Raw genomic sequence first — 14,903 nt, 5'->3', positions numbered from 1 at the left:
TAAAAATAATACAACCTGGAACATCATTAATATAAACCTTTCAGGCAAGAGTAAAGTCTGAGTTGTGTGGGCTGGCTCTCACCATGAAGCGGTGCATGAGGTGTGCCGGGGTGGAGCCTGGCTGGAAAGCCTTCTGTGGTGGGGTGGGCATTGGCCCGTCATAGACGGGCCGAAGGGGAGCAGGCACGGCAGCGGGGGGCACTATGGCGCTGCCGGCGTCATCGTCATCAACAAACTTATCGAGCCCCTGTTTGAGCGAGCCTGTGTCTGTGGTAAATGGGAACACATGCAATACAGCTCAGTGATGCTCAAATGTTTAAGTGAATTAGGATGACAAGGAAAGAGAAATTAATGTACTTGTTAATAAGTTCAAGACTACTTTTATAAAATTGATGTGATGTATTGTTTCTCAGTAACATTCCCACAATTAAAGCTGGAATCCTTAATGGTGAAACTGCCACGTCCGTTTAGGATATTACAACAACAAAAAATAAGTTAATGCAAACAAACACATTTTCCTTCCCCCTAAGACATCATTGCACTGCATTAGAACAGAATATGTACTGCAATATTTTTTCCCTGCTGCTCAACTCCATTTGAGTTCCCTACAGATTCAAATGGACATTTTTCTAAGGGTCTAGGGGTTGACAGTTTGGCAACATAAGGACTGCTGAAAGGCAGGAAAAACACCACATATACTGTATATATAGATTAATATGACAGATCTGCTGCATACAGTGAACTCAGCAAAAGGAGTAACTCCGCTATCGTTTTGTGACTAAATTAATTCAAGGAGTGAGTGCATTGGTGTTCAGTCAAGCGCTTTCTTTGAGCGAAAACTAACCCACATTCCGCACAAACATGTGGCTTCTGTTTTCCTGTATGGGTTTGCTCGTGTCTTTGCCTATGGCAATTTAATCTGAAACGTTTGTCACAAACACGAACAGTGGTAACATTTCCACTAATGCGGATTCCACCTTTAAATTCTATGGCAAAGCCCTCATGTGATAGTTTCAATGTCACATGCACAAGTACAGTGAATATGCCTTTCTTGCCAACTCAAAACCCAACAATTAAATAACAATGTATTACTAGAAAAAAAAACATAAGAAATATGAAATACATAAAGTAAGTAAGAGCACTATATAGAGGAAATATTTAAATTCAGTTCCAATACCATATTTACATGTGCGGTGATACTGGAGTGATGAGGTAGATATGTATAGGGTTAAGGGGACGAGGCAACAGGATATAAAATAAACAGATTAGCAGCAGCTTGCATGTGAGCGGGTGTGCGAAAGTGTAGAGCCAGTATAATTGTGCATATTATGTGTGAGTGAGCAAATGGAGTGACAGTGTGTGTGAAAGTGTAGGGACCTGTGAGTGTGAATAGAGACAAGAGAATAGAGAGCAAATATTGAAATAAAAGGTCAATGAAGATACAAAGTAAACTCTGTTTGTGTAGCTATTTTGTTAACTATTTATCAGTCATATTGCGTGGGCATAGAAGCTGTTCAACAGCTTCAACTGAGGGTTCTTATAACTCTATTGTGTCTGTGTGAACTGAAAGCGGACCTCTGAGATTTACGATGTCTTTGGGTGATACCACATTCCAGAGCATGAGTTAAAACTTGTTGGGGATAGGTGGCAGTATTTTCACTTCGGATGAATTGCGTGCCCATAGTGAACTGCATCCTACTCTGTCCTAGATTGCTAATATATGCATATTATTATTACTATTGGATAGAAAACACTGAAGTTTCTAAAACTGTTTGAATTATGTCTGAGCATAACAGAACTCATAGGCCAGTCAATCTTCCAAACAGGAAGTGAAATTCTGAATGTGGGTCAAATTTGACGTCATCACCCCTTCCCTTCTAAATAAGATATGGATCTGTTAGCACTTCCTACGCTTTCCACTAGATGTCCTCATTTAGTAGAACGTGGAATGGAGCCTCTGGTGTGAACTTTGACCGAATGGGAGGGGAATGAGTCACTGTCCCTGCAGAATGCAATTTCCCTGTGGCGCATGTCTGTTGATGTCACGATCATTTCGTTTGGCTGCAGATGAAAACGTATGATCCAGTTGGAACGTTATTGTATATATATGAAAATCACATCCTGAAGATTGATTCTCTACTTTGACCAATTTATTGGACCTGGAATATATATTTTTTGTTTTTGTCCAAGTTCTCCTGGACCAGCGTCAGCTTTTGGGCATGTGAGCTGAAAAAGCTATAGCAAATGCAGCTAATTGGACACTAGTATTGGACATTATGGAACAAAACAACGATTTATTGTGGAACTAGGACTCCTTGCACTGCATTCTGATGAAAGATCATCAAATATGTAAGGGAATATTTATGATGTAATTTCGTATTTCTTTTGACTCCAACATGGCGGAGAAATATATTTACGTCTAAGCGCTGTCTCAGATTATTGCATGGTAGGCTTTTTTCGTAAAGTTTAAAACAAATCTGACACAGCGGTTGCATTAAGAACCAGTGTATCTTTAATTATATGTAGAACATGTATCTTTCGTCAAAGTTTATGATGAGTATTTCTGTTATCTGGCGAAGCTATCTATAATTCCTCTGGATATTTTGGAGGCATTTCTGAACATGACGTCAATGTAAACCGAGATTTGTGGATATAAATATGCATATTATCGATCAAAACATAAAATGTATTGTGTAACATGTCATATGAGTGTCATCTGATGAAGATTATCAAAAGGTTAGTGATTTATTTTATCTTTGGCTGGAAAAAATGGTTGTTTTTCTTTTGATTTGGTGGTGGTCTAACATAAATATGTTGTGTTTTCGCTGTAAAACATTTTAAAAATCAGACGATGGGTAGATTAACAAGATGTTTATCTTTCATTTGCTGTATTGGACTTTTTAATGTGTGAAAGTTAAATATTTCTAAAGAATATTTTTGAATCCCAGCGCCACCTTTTCAGCTGAATGGGGGGTGGGTTCCCCTTGGGGAACGCCTTGCCATAACAGGTTTTTAATGTTTCTGTTCTATATGGTACCAGGGAGAGATGGCTCAGGGCCAGACTCTGGTTTCTACACAATGAGAACCATTTTTAAGACAGATACTGTCTGAATTATAAGCATCTTTCATACAAATCTTAACCTTGTGACCCATTCCATACATCTGTTGTTCGTCTTGTAGACTGAAGGGGGTGTATCTTTGCTATAAAAATACCTTTGTCTCGGGGCTCTTAACGAATCATCTGAGGGTGATACGTTGACCTGCCATCACTCAATCGATTCACTGTGTGTGTGTTGTATTGACCAGCTCCCTTATTAATAAGTGAATAAAGATTTAGTTGAAATATGACTGACTTGTGTGATGTTTGTCTCTCCTCATTTGATAGTAAAGAAATTAACCACCACAGGGAGGCACTGTGTCTCACTTTTTATTGATCTCTAAGGCTTTTGATACAGTTGATCACGCTATACTGAGGCAGATTGTCAAGCGTAGGTCTTTCTAAGCATGCAGTTGCATGGTTTGCTAACAATCTGTCTGATAGTGCACTCAATTTGATGGGCTTATCTCTGTTAAATTGTCTGTCTAATGCTGTGTGCCCCTGGGCTTTGTACTTGGTCCTCTCTTATTCACTATTCATATAAATAATTTAGACAAATTGGCAAAATACGCAACCTTCCTTTTATGCTGATGATACGGTTATTTATTGTTGTGCCTCGTCTCTCACAAAAGCTTTTCAGAACTTGCAAACTGCTTTTTGTACTGTTCAACATACCTTGTGTCAATTGAAGCTTATCCTCAAAAAGCAAAATGGGGTTTACTAAAGCAAGAAAAATACCTTTCACCTATTACTACCGGTCAGGGCAATGAGATTGAGGCTGTAACTTCATAAATATCTTCGAATTTTAATTGATGACGGCCTCTTTTAAATTGCATATTGAACAAATTACAAACAAATTTAAGTGGAAATAGGGATATTATTTTAGGAATAAGGCCTGTTTTTCCTTTTGAAGCCAGGAGGCTAGTATCAGCTACATTTATGCCTATACTAGACGAGAACAATTGACACCCTTTACCATGGCTCATTGAGATTATTTTAAAATGTAAAACCCTTACGCTCCACTGCACTTTATATACCAGGGCTGGCTGGCCTTCTCTAGTCACTCGTAGGCTCAGTCACTGGTATACATTCATTTACAAAGCCATTTTGTGTACTCGTCCTAAATTAATTTGGTAAAAGGGCTTTATGTACTCTGCACCATCGGCTTGAAACATCTTACAAAATAGTTTAACTTGAAGAACTAAACTCATTGACAAAGGATTTTTAGGCTGATTCCTTGACCTGTCAATGTTTTTAATTTTTAATTAGTTTTTATTGTTTTTAATTAGTTTTATGTTGTTGTTGTTATACTTCTGCGATTTCTAGGTTAACTAGATTACTTGTAGTTTTTCATGTCCCGTCTAATTGTGTAATGACTTGGTGCTGCCCATCTTGGCCAGGACGCTCAATGAGCCCTTCCGGGTTAAATAAAAGTTTAAATAAATAAATACAAATAAATCGTTGGGCAGAGCACGGTTGGGTCTTCCTTTGTAATCTGTAATGGACTGGAGCCCCTGCCACATGCGGTGGGTGTCGGAGCCTGTGTAATATGATTCCACCTTATTCCTATATTGTCCTTTTGCTCATTTGACGACTCTGTGGATGTCATAGCAGGCCTTCTTGTACTTATTCCTGTCTACGATCGTAGCATCAGGGTGCTCTGTGTGCGGTAGCCCTGCCCTTTAGTTTTAGCGCCAACCTCAGTGTTAATCTAGGGCTTTTGAATGGGAAAGGCGCGAACCCTCACCGCGGGTACAACTTTGCCAATGCATTTTTTCGAATGAAGCAGGTGATAGAGGTGAAACATAGCAAAGCAGTCCTGTAGCATACCCTCTGATTCTGGTGACCATTTCTCAACAGAGCGAATCGTAGGTACTTTCTGTTTCAGCTTCTGCTTGTAAACAGGAAGCAAGAGTACGGAGTCATGATCCGATTTGCCAAATGGTGAACGAGGGAGGGCCTTGTATGCTTGCTTGTGGGTAGACTAGCAGTGGTCTAGGACTATCTCCCCTAGTGGCATTGGAGATGTGTTGATGGAAGTTGGGCATCAAATTAAAAATCGCCAGCAACCAGAAAGATAGCCTCCGGGTGTAGGGTTTCCTGCTTGTTTATAGCCTTGTACAGTTCGTTAAGCGCCAGCTTGTTATTTTTATTGTCCTGAGGTGGAATGTATACAGCAGTCACAATAAAAACTGAAAACTCCCTTGGGAAGTAGAAGGGTCGGCATTTGACAACCAGGTATTCCAAGACAGGCGAAGAGTGGGTCGACACTTCCACCGCACTGGAATTAGCACACCAGTTGGGAGTTCATGAAGAGGCAAACCCCTTGCAAGACAGAGTTAGAAAGTCTAAGGAAAGGGCCACATATCTGAAGAGAATATTTAATGAATGAAATACTGTAGCCATGCATGGTTTACTGCAGTGTTTGGTTTTATCTAAATGAAACCCAGAGGTGTATTTATCAGCGCAAAGAATTGCTGTTATAGAAGACGAGCCAGCTATGATACTTTGATCTGCTATGTAAGATGCACATCGCTTTCTCACCCAGTGAGTTCTCGTCGTCGAGGAAGGCACTCCTGTTCCGTGCTCGCCCCGTCGCAGGTATGAGGTCGTCGTCATCATCCTCGTCCCCGGGGTTCTTGGCGGGTGAACGTGCGCCCTCGCTGATACCCTCGTCCATGGGTCTGTCGTCATCGTTGTCGAAAAGGTCATCGTAGCTGGCTGGAGCCTGCTAGAGTAGAATAAACCTCACTCCCAAAGTCAGCATGTTATTGGGAAAGACAAACTGTTCTCAATGACTTACTAACCTGGTTCAATCACGGTTTAAAAATAACATAGAACTGTGGAATTGACCTCAAGATCTCTATTAAAATAGAGGTGAACGAAGCAAAGAAACATGGCAAATAATAATAACATCAACGTTGACCCTAGCTCTGTAGACTAAGCAGATCGAGCAGAACATGAACTGGTCCAAGAAGAGCATGTTTGGGGTCAATTCGGCAAACAAACAGTGTTAAAGTGTACCGATCCCAATATTGGTTAGAAGGGAGTTAGCAGTGGCACATTTGGGTGGGATAGAGAAGCCTCCATGTAAGACCAGAGACTCACCTTGGTCGTAGTGGAGGAAGCCGTAGTGGAGGAAGAAGAGGATGAAGAGGAGAGCCCATCCAGCACGCCAAGACAGCCCTCTGTGTCAGTGTAGGCTATTTGACCGCCCGAGGGATGCCAAGCTAGTCCACACACGGTGTAGCCCTTCTCATGCGTCTGCCTACCAAATGGACAAAAAAAATCCATGTCAGTGGATTGAACTTTCAAATACTTGAGCATCGGATTTAGTTCTACCTGGAGTGTCAGATGTGTGGTGTGGGTGGGAGAGCGATTGGTACTAGGGATGTTAACGGTTAACCTTTAAATAGGAAAATACATTTGACCGATAATGCTTATTGTTCTATAAATAATTTGCATAATTCAATTGGCACTTGTGTATTTTTGTTAGTCGTCATGTATCTTATTTATCAGACGTGCACAGCATACAGAGAACGTAGTTTGAGGAATGGAATAGCCCATCACAGATCAGACAGCACAAGAGCACCTCTTCAAAAAGCTGGTACTGGAGTGAAACGTGCTTTTACAAGGCCAGTCATTGCCCATTGTGCAACAATAGCTGCTTTATTACAGGAGAATGTTCAATAATTGGCTATAACCTTTTGACTGTAAGATGATAGAAACATGCAACAATAGCAAGCCTATTAAAGTGGACCAGAGTTTTAGCAACATGAAATCTTAATAAAATATGTTCTTATTTACCCCCTGCAAGAATCACAGTATCTGACAAGTGAGCACTTAGATAGATGGTCATTTTCATGTTCGCATAAATTCATAGACTGTTTGAGAACAACATATAGCAAGGCATTTGTGAAAATTCCAGAGCAATATAAAAATCGGGAAAGTGGCCGTGCGTTTGGACAATTAATAGACATTGCAGTAAATAAAACATCTTGTCCAGGTTTACACATCTAGTTTTTCTGGATCTATGTCAAGTAATGCAAGGGGGAAAAAAATGGCACAGCACCCATTTTGGGATGGGGTGTGGATGACCACACACCATAGCAGTCATCTGCTATGGGGAACATTAGATAAACCCTTTCAAAACTTTCCGGGCTAGTTGGCCGTCAGAATTGCACTGATAAACGATGGGGAATAGTAGCCCGCTCGTCTTCTGCAGATTGCCCGTTTGGACAACTGTAACGGGAACTTGACGGCCCACCCATTTGATCGATGCCAAATACATTTGATTGACAACTATGAGATATGCTAACTGTGGATAACAGTTGTTCAAGTTCAGCATAGCTAGCTGGCAAATTGAGTCACATTTCTTGCTAGCAATAAAAATTAAATTACAACTGCATCTCTAGCTGTAGCCACCAAAAAACGATAGGAGGGAAAAAAGTCACTCACCCACTCCTCCAATGACAAGACTTCCGTGTTTTTTAGCTTGCTAAATAAATAGCTACATAAATAGATATGCTAGCCCATGTGTGTCAAACTCAAATCAGCACACAGGCCATATAGAGCCAGACATAGCCTAGGAAAAAACATGAAACTGCAGCCCAAACTGGCCATTGTTTAATTACAAAAAATATGGCCCTTTATAATGCCCACAGGATGCTGTATATAGAATTAACATATTAAAACAAAAGCAGATATTTGCAGGTCTGTATAATATGCTTCTACCATAATCAAAAAGTAATTGTATAACGCCAAATAGGTTGTTGTAACATTTAAACATACTTTGCATTGCATGGCTCACCGGATCGGTTGAATGCAGCATTGCTGTATGGTGCACTCAAAATCAGTGAAGGCTGCTGAGGGGAGAACGGCTCATAAGGACGGAATGGAGTTAATGGAATGGTATCAAACACATGAAAACCATGTTGTTTTCGATACCATTCCATTCCAGCATGAGCAATCCTCCCCTCAGCAGCCTCCACTGCTCAAAATGTATTGTAGTCGAGCTGCCAGCCTAGGCTACTGCAAAACGTTGCTGTAATAGGCCTACATGTTTCTTCTTTGCATGGTGTTTTGTCGCAAGTTTTTTTTTGGTTGTTCATTTGCACACTTTAAAAAACCAAAGCCAGACTGCAACATTTTAGTAGCATAGTTTGAACTGTGGCATTTGTCTGTACACTTTCCCTCTGCTGCAAGCCGTAAACGGCACACACGAAAGCAGCGCAATTGAAGTTGAATTCAAAGATGGGAGCGCATCAGACTGTAATTTCATAAAGTAGATGACTCAACTGTTGACTCATTTATACCACATACTGGGGAGCCAGGCCCAGCCAATCAGAATGAGTTTTTCCCCACAAAAAAAAGCTTTATTACAGACAGAAATTCTCCTCAGTTTCATCAGCTGTCCGGGTAGCTGGTCTCAGACGATCCCGCAGGTGAAGAAGCCAGATGTGGAGGTCCTGGGCTGGCGTGATTACATGTGGTCTGCGGTTGTGATGTACTGCCAAATTCTCTAAAATGACGTTGGAAGAGAAATTAACATTCAAATCTCTGGCAACAGCTCTGGTGGACATTCCTGCAGTCAGCATATCAATTGCACACTCCCTCAAAACCTGAGACATCTGTGGCATTGTGTTGTGTGACAAAACTGCACTTCTTAGAGTGGCCTTTTATTGTCCCCAGCACAAGGTGCACCTGTGTAAAGATAACGCTGTTTAATCAGCTTCTCGGTATTAAGGGCCTTGGTCAGGAATGTGACCAAAAACCTGATGGTCACTGACAAAACTCCAGAGTTCCTCTGTGGAGAAGGGAAAACCTTCCATAAGGACAACCATCTCTGCAGCACTCCACCAATCAGGCATTTATGGTACTGTGGCCAGATGGAAGCCACTCCTCAGTAAAAGGCACAACAGCCCACTTGGAGTTTGCCAAACGGCACCTAAAGACTCTCAAGCCCACGAGAAACAGGATTCTCTGGTCTGATGAAACCAAGATGAAACTATTTGGCATGAATGCCAAGCGTCACGTCTGGAAGAAACCTGCCACCATCCCTACAGTGAAGCATGGTGGTGGAAGCATCATGCTGTGGGGATATTTTTCAGCAGCAGGGACTGGGAGACTAGTCAGGATCGAGGGAAAGACAAATGGAGCAAAGTAGAGAGAGATTATTGATGAAAAGCTGCTCCAGAGCACTCAGGATCTCAGACTGGGGCAAAGGTTCACTTTCCAACAGGGCAACAACCCTAAGCACAGAGCCAAGACAACGCAGGAGTGGCTTCCGGAAAAAAGTCTCTGAATGTCCTTGATTGTCCCAGCTAGAACTCGATCAAACATCTCTGGAGAGACCTGAAAATAGCTGTCCAGCGATTCTCCCCATCCAACCTGACAGAGCTTGAGAGGAGAGAAGAATGTGAGAAACTCCCTAAATACAGGTGTGCCAAGCTTGCAGCGTCATACCCAAGAAGACTTGAAGCTGTAATTGCTGCCAAATGTGCTTAAAGTACTGAGTAAATTGTCTGAATATTTATGTAAATGTGATGTTTTTTTAGTTAATACCTTTTGCAAAAATGTCTAAAAATTTGTCCCAATTAGAAATGCAAATTTGGGTTATTCCATTGTGCCAGGCAAGATCAGTCGAACCCAATCAAGTATTTGAAAAATAAAAAACACTATTGAACTTATATTGAACCCAGCTCTGCACAGTTCCACTCAAATGCTTCAACCAAAGCAAGGAGAACACAGTCAGTCCGTCTGAAATATTAAATTTAATCAATTGAGCAAATCGAGTATTGCTTCTAGGAGTTTCAGTGTGATTCTGTCTCATACCTTTCCACACACAGCTTGCTCTCCACGTCCCAGACCGTCAGCAAACCTCCGATGCTCCCTGCAGCCAAGAACCTCCCACAGGGCGACCATGCCACAACATTTATTGCCTGGTGGAAGGAGCAAGGAATGGAGAAAGATGGAGAGAGGAGGTGGAGGTGAGAAAATTACTCATTAAAAGATGGAAAACCACCCTTTTAAAATGGGAGCAACAGACCATTTTCCATATCGTTACCAATGTATACCAAGTGAAGTGTGGGTGAGGTGGTTTATAGGGCATGCAATGCTTTTCTAATGAAATAACACATCAGTTTCCAATAACTGCTGTGAAATAAAGTTACAGTTAAATTAGTGCTACGGATGAACAAACCTATAATATGTTTCATGCCAAACTTGCATTAAGTTAAAAATCAATGTTTCAGGTTATGGTGTTCCTGTAGGTTTGTGGAGTGTAGGGCTAACCCTAATTAGTCGACTGGCCGATTGTTTGGCGTTAGGCTGTTGGTCGACCGACGTTGTTTTAGTCAAGCAGTAACAGACACAAAAGTTTGGACGCACCTACTCATTCAAGGGTTTTTCTTAATAAAAAAAAATAAAAATAAAAATATATATATATATATATATATATATATATATATTCTACATTGTAGAACAATAGGGAAGACAAACAAACTTTGAAATAACACATATGGAATCATGTAGTAACCAAAAAAGTGTTAAACAAGTCAAAATATATTTTATATTTGAGATTCTTCAAAGTAGCTACCCTTTGCACACTTGGCATTCTCTCAACCAACAGGTGTGCCTTGTTAAAAGTTCATTTGTGGATGTTATTTCCTCCTTCGTAGGTTTGAGCCAATCAGTTGTGTTGTGACAAGGTAGGGGTTGGACTTGCTTGGGGCAAAGAAACATGAGCAATGGACATTAGACCGGTGGAAATCGGTCTTTTTGTCTAATGAGTCCAAATTGAAGATTATTGGTTCCTACCGCCGTGTCTTTGTGAGACACAGAGAAGGTGAACGGGTGATCTCCGAATGTGTGTTTCCCACTGTGAAGCATGGAGGTGTGATGGTGCTTTGCTGGTGACACTGTCAGTGATTCTACAGCGATATGCCATCCCATCTGGTTTGCGCTTAGTGGGAGAATCATTTGTTTTTCAACAGGTCAATGACGCAAAACACACCTCCAGGCTGTGTAAGGGCTATTTGACCAAGAAAGAGAGTGATGAGTGCTGCATCAGATGACCAGGCCTCCACAATCCCCCGACCTAAACCAAATTGAGATGGTTTGGAAAAGCAGCCAACAAGTGCTCAGCATATGTGGGAACTCGTTCAAGACTGTTGGTAAAGCATTCCAAGAGACTACCTCATGAAACTGGTTGAGAGAATGCCAAGACTGTGTAAAGCTGTCAGACAAAGGGTGGCTACTTCAAAGAACCTCAAATATTTAAATATAATTCAATTATTTAAACACTTTTTTGGTTACTGTATGTTTCCATGTGTTATTTCATCGTTTTGATGTCCTCACTATTATTCTACAATGTAGAAAATAGTCAAAATAATGAAAAACCCTTGAATGAGTAGGTGTGTCCAAACTTTTGACTGGTACTGTAAACACACACACAGAGTATATATTTGCGCCCATCTCAGTGAACTAATCCATTGCGGAAGGCTAGACTAAATGCCAATTCATGCTTGATTGGAAAGCCATCGAAGAGCCTCCAGAGGTATGCAGAGGCTAAATCGAGCTCCGTACCGCAACACCATGCGCCTCCCAAATTTTGTAACAATGCAGAAGGCTCTGTATAGCTCCATATTGATGTGATTTGTTGAATGTAGGCGTGGGTTGTACATGCTGTGCCAATGCAGATGTCGGATTGACCAAGCGCCCAGACGCACAATGCACTTTCCTCTCCAGAATGCACATTCATTGTTTCATAACAATTGTGTGAATGGTTTGCGTTTGATTGTTAGTGTATATCAATTCCCCATTACATATATCACCTGTAATACATTTACGAGTAATTCCTAGTCTGTTTGTTTCTTTGGTTACTGTAATTTATTTGAATGCATTCAATATTATTATTCCAGTCTCCCCTCAATGTCAGACAGGACACATTGTTTGCAGAGTGCACAACCATTCCGTTTACGAGTTTTGTAAATTTAGTCATCCGTCTTTTGTTTGGAGCGCTCCTGGCAATGTTGAGTAAGGACACGCATAGAAGTAGGCCTATAGGCTACCTGGCCTGCGCACAAATGTAGGCATATAAATGTGCCCATTTGGGGATCTGATTGGACTGAAATAGGCTCCGGTACCCATTTTGGGTGCTGCTACTGTTTATATTTAGGTCCAGGAGCTCCACAATACTTTTTAGCTAATATTCTATTAGAACAGGAGCTCAAGAAGAACATATGAGGTGCCGGAACTCAGCTCCGGTGAGCTAGTGCCCAAGTCAAGCACTGCTTCTCATCCCTTGCGCAAATAGACTACAACTGGGTCTGTCCCGAGCTCACTGGCTAAGGAAACAGAGCCTAGAATATTTTATACAATGTTGGTAGTTGGCTAGGGACAAGCTTTGGGCCTGACCCAAGTTAAATAGTTTATACAATGTTTCAAGTTTGTTGCAGACAGGCCATGTGTAGCCAATGTGATTTATAGGATATTTATTTTTATATTTTCTACCTGCATACTGCAATGTTTTTATTTGTTGGCTTTATGTAGGCTATTTTTACATAGTTGGCAATGGAAATAGAAGTTGATTAACCACATGACAATGATTTTGAGATATGAAGACATGAAACTGTTTCACTAACATTTGCATATGAAAATCATAACTGGCATACAGATTGGTACGTAGAAATGGTAAGATAAATTGCCATTCCACATGAGAAAGTTTGCCGACTCCTCATGTAGCCTATTACCAGCAACTTCAGAAGAGTAGTGGCAGAATCTGCAAAAGCAAGCAGGAGCAGGAGAATAGTTGGGTCAGGTTTTTTCAAATCAAGCACACACCGATTAAAACACCTGGATTTTCTGAGTAATCTTTCAAATTATTAGCACATGTAAAAACCCAAATCGTTATTCCAGCTGTGTATTTGGTCTGCACATGTGCTAGCACCAGCCGAGCGAAACTCCCTCTATAGCCCGAGTGAAGTGAGTTAGGAATAACTGAATGCATGAGTCTTAGAAGTAAGTTTTACATCAACTTTATATGACCAAACTCAAATATGCTTCCCAAAAATATCACGGTAGAATATTTATTTGATTGGTGAGTTCCATCAGGTAGCATGATTTCAGATGTGTCCATGTAATTAGGAATATAGGGGAAATAGTTATTCTTACAAAGATTGATCAAACTAATATATTAATCCATTATATCCACAATAACCGCATTGTGTGCATGTGACAGACTGCAAAAAACAATTTCCCAAGCCCTGAATTCATTAGATCATTGCTGTCCATTTGAAATGAAGTTTATTTGACCTTTAAAATTCTACAACAAAGCTTATTTAGAAAAATATATATGTTTTCAAAATCTAGATATATTGTGAATCGCCTATAAAATACAAGCTGCGTATGATTTTTTGCCCATATCGCCCAGGCTTACAGTGGAGCCGTGCATGGTGTTGTTTAATAGGTAGAGGAGAAAACATTGTGAAACAGAGTATGCCATCCATGAAGAACGCTTAATTTTGTTTTCAGTTTCAAACCCTTTTGTAACCTTACTGAACATGCCCCCCCAGGTGTCCACTTTACCCATTGACCTCACCTGTGTGCCAAGGTCATCAGAGAGTGTGCCCACCTGGGCCCAGGAATCTCTCTGGTACAGCTGCACCGTTGTCTCCACGGGAACGGCCAGGAGCTAGACACACACACACACACACACACTATGGAAACCACTGGACGCACTGACATTATGGATTAAGTGTCACTAAGTGGATCAGGATTGGTCTTGAAAAATATATCCTATCATCTCGATGAGACTAACCTGAATAAATAATAATGGTGCATAAAAGAGGTACTGAATACATGAGGTACTGAACAGGTGAAAACTATAGGTCACCTTAAAGCAGGGGTTCTTAAACCTTTTCAGCCTGGGACCCAAATGAGAAATTCTGTGTTTTCCTGAGACCCAAGCTTAGAAAAATGTGCAACTATACATACATATCAGTACATTTTCATTGCCCTTATGCCTAAAACAAATGCAGTATAGACAAAAACAAATTACAATGAAATATCCATATAAATGTGTATTTTCCCCCATTAAAAACCCTGTCATACCGGTCTAGGTTGGAACTGTTGCTGTTAAAATATAATACATGTTTTTTTATTCTGAACTGGAATAAAGTGATTGATCACATCACACATATGTAGACCAGAAAACACACACACAGTTCTAATGAGAGCATGTCTATTCTGGGCTCAGTTTTGGACAGTGCAACACTGAGGTCAAGCACAGCATTGTACAGAAACAGTTTCTGTTTTTTTATTTTTTTAAAGTATGTCAGAGTTGAGAGCCCTGACTCACATAGGTATGTGGTGCCAAACTGGACCAGAACATCTACTGCTTTCTCAGTCAGGCAGGAAACCGCTTCCTGCTGTAGATGAGCAACCCAGAACTGTGTGAGTGTGTTCGCCTCAAAAAGCATCTTGCTTCAATCAGTTTATTCCAGTTAAGAATGAAAATTATTATTGTATTTTAAACAGCAACAGCTCCAACCTAGACTAGTTTTCAACAATTTCTACAGTAAGATGTACAGTAGGCCTGTTCATTTTTCATCTGTACTGTTACTAGGGTTGCACTATCAGTAGCTAGCTTGCTTGGCAAATGTTAGCTATTAGCTGCGTAACATTACAAGGCAAGGGGATTGTTTGAAAGAGAAACTCACATCTACTATAATGAGAGTAGTACTCCCTTATTTTTGCTTATCATCCGTTATAAAATGACAATCCCTTGATAGCTGACTTTTCCACT

At 40.7% G+C, this 14,903-nt stretch overlaps 1 protein-coding gene across 5 annotated transcripts in view; it reads right to left on the bottom strand.

Moving 5' to 3' along the window:
• The window catches only part of wdhd1 (WD repeat and HMG-box DNA binding protein 1), a 43,522-nt gene that overhangs the window by 17,851 nt on the left and 10,768 nt on the right, over nucleotides 1–14,903 (bottom strand). For 3 of the 5 annotated variants that reach the window (XM_064927527.1, XM_064927530.1, XM_064927528.1), the window contains exons 8-12: nucleotides 13,698–13,790; nucleotides 9,932–10,038; nucleotides 6,206–6,365; nucleotides 5,642–5,828; nucleotides 83–267 (exon numbers count right to left, since the gene is read on the bottom strand). In XM_064927527.1, the coding sequence (XP_064783599.1) occupies nucleotides 83–267; nucleotides 5,642–5,828; nucleotides 6,206–6,365; nucleotides 9,932–10,038; nucleotides 13,698–13,790 (732 nt within the window). The remainder of the gene's footprint in view (nucleotides 1–82; nucleotides 268–5,641; nucleotides 5,829–6,205; nucleotides 6,366–9,931; nucleotides 10,039–13,697; nucleotides 13,791–14,903) is intronic. The other 2 variants (XM_064927529.1, XM_064927531.1) reach the window with 1 other exon arrangement.

This window comes from Oncorhynchus masou, chromosome 21 (assembly GCF_036934945.1).
Source record: "Oncorhynchus masou masou isolate Uvic2021 chromosome 21, UVic_Omas_1.1, whole genome shotgun sequence".
NCBI classification, from domain to species: Eukaryota; Metazoa; Chordata; class Actinopteri; order Salmoniformes; family Salmonidae; genus Oncorhynchus; species Oncorhynchus masou.
This window is presented reverse-complemented; position numbering and strand designations above follow the sequence as displayed.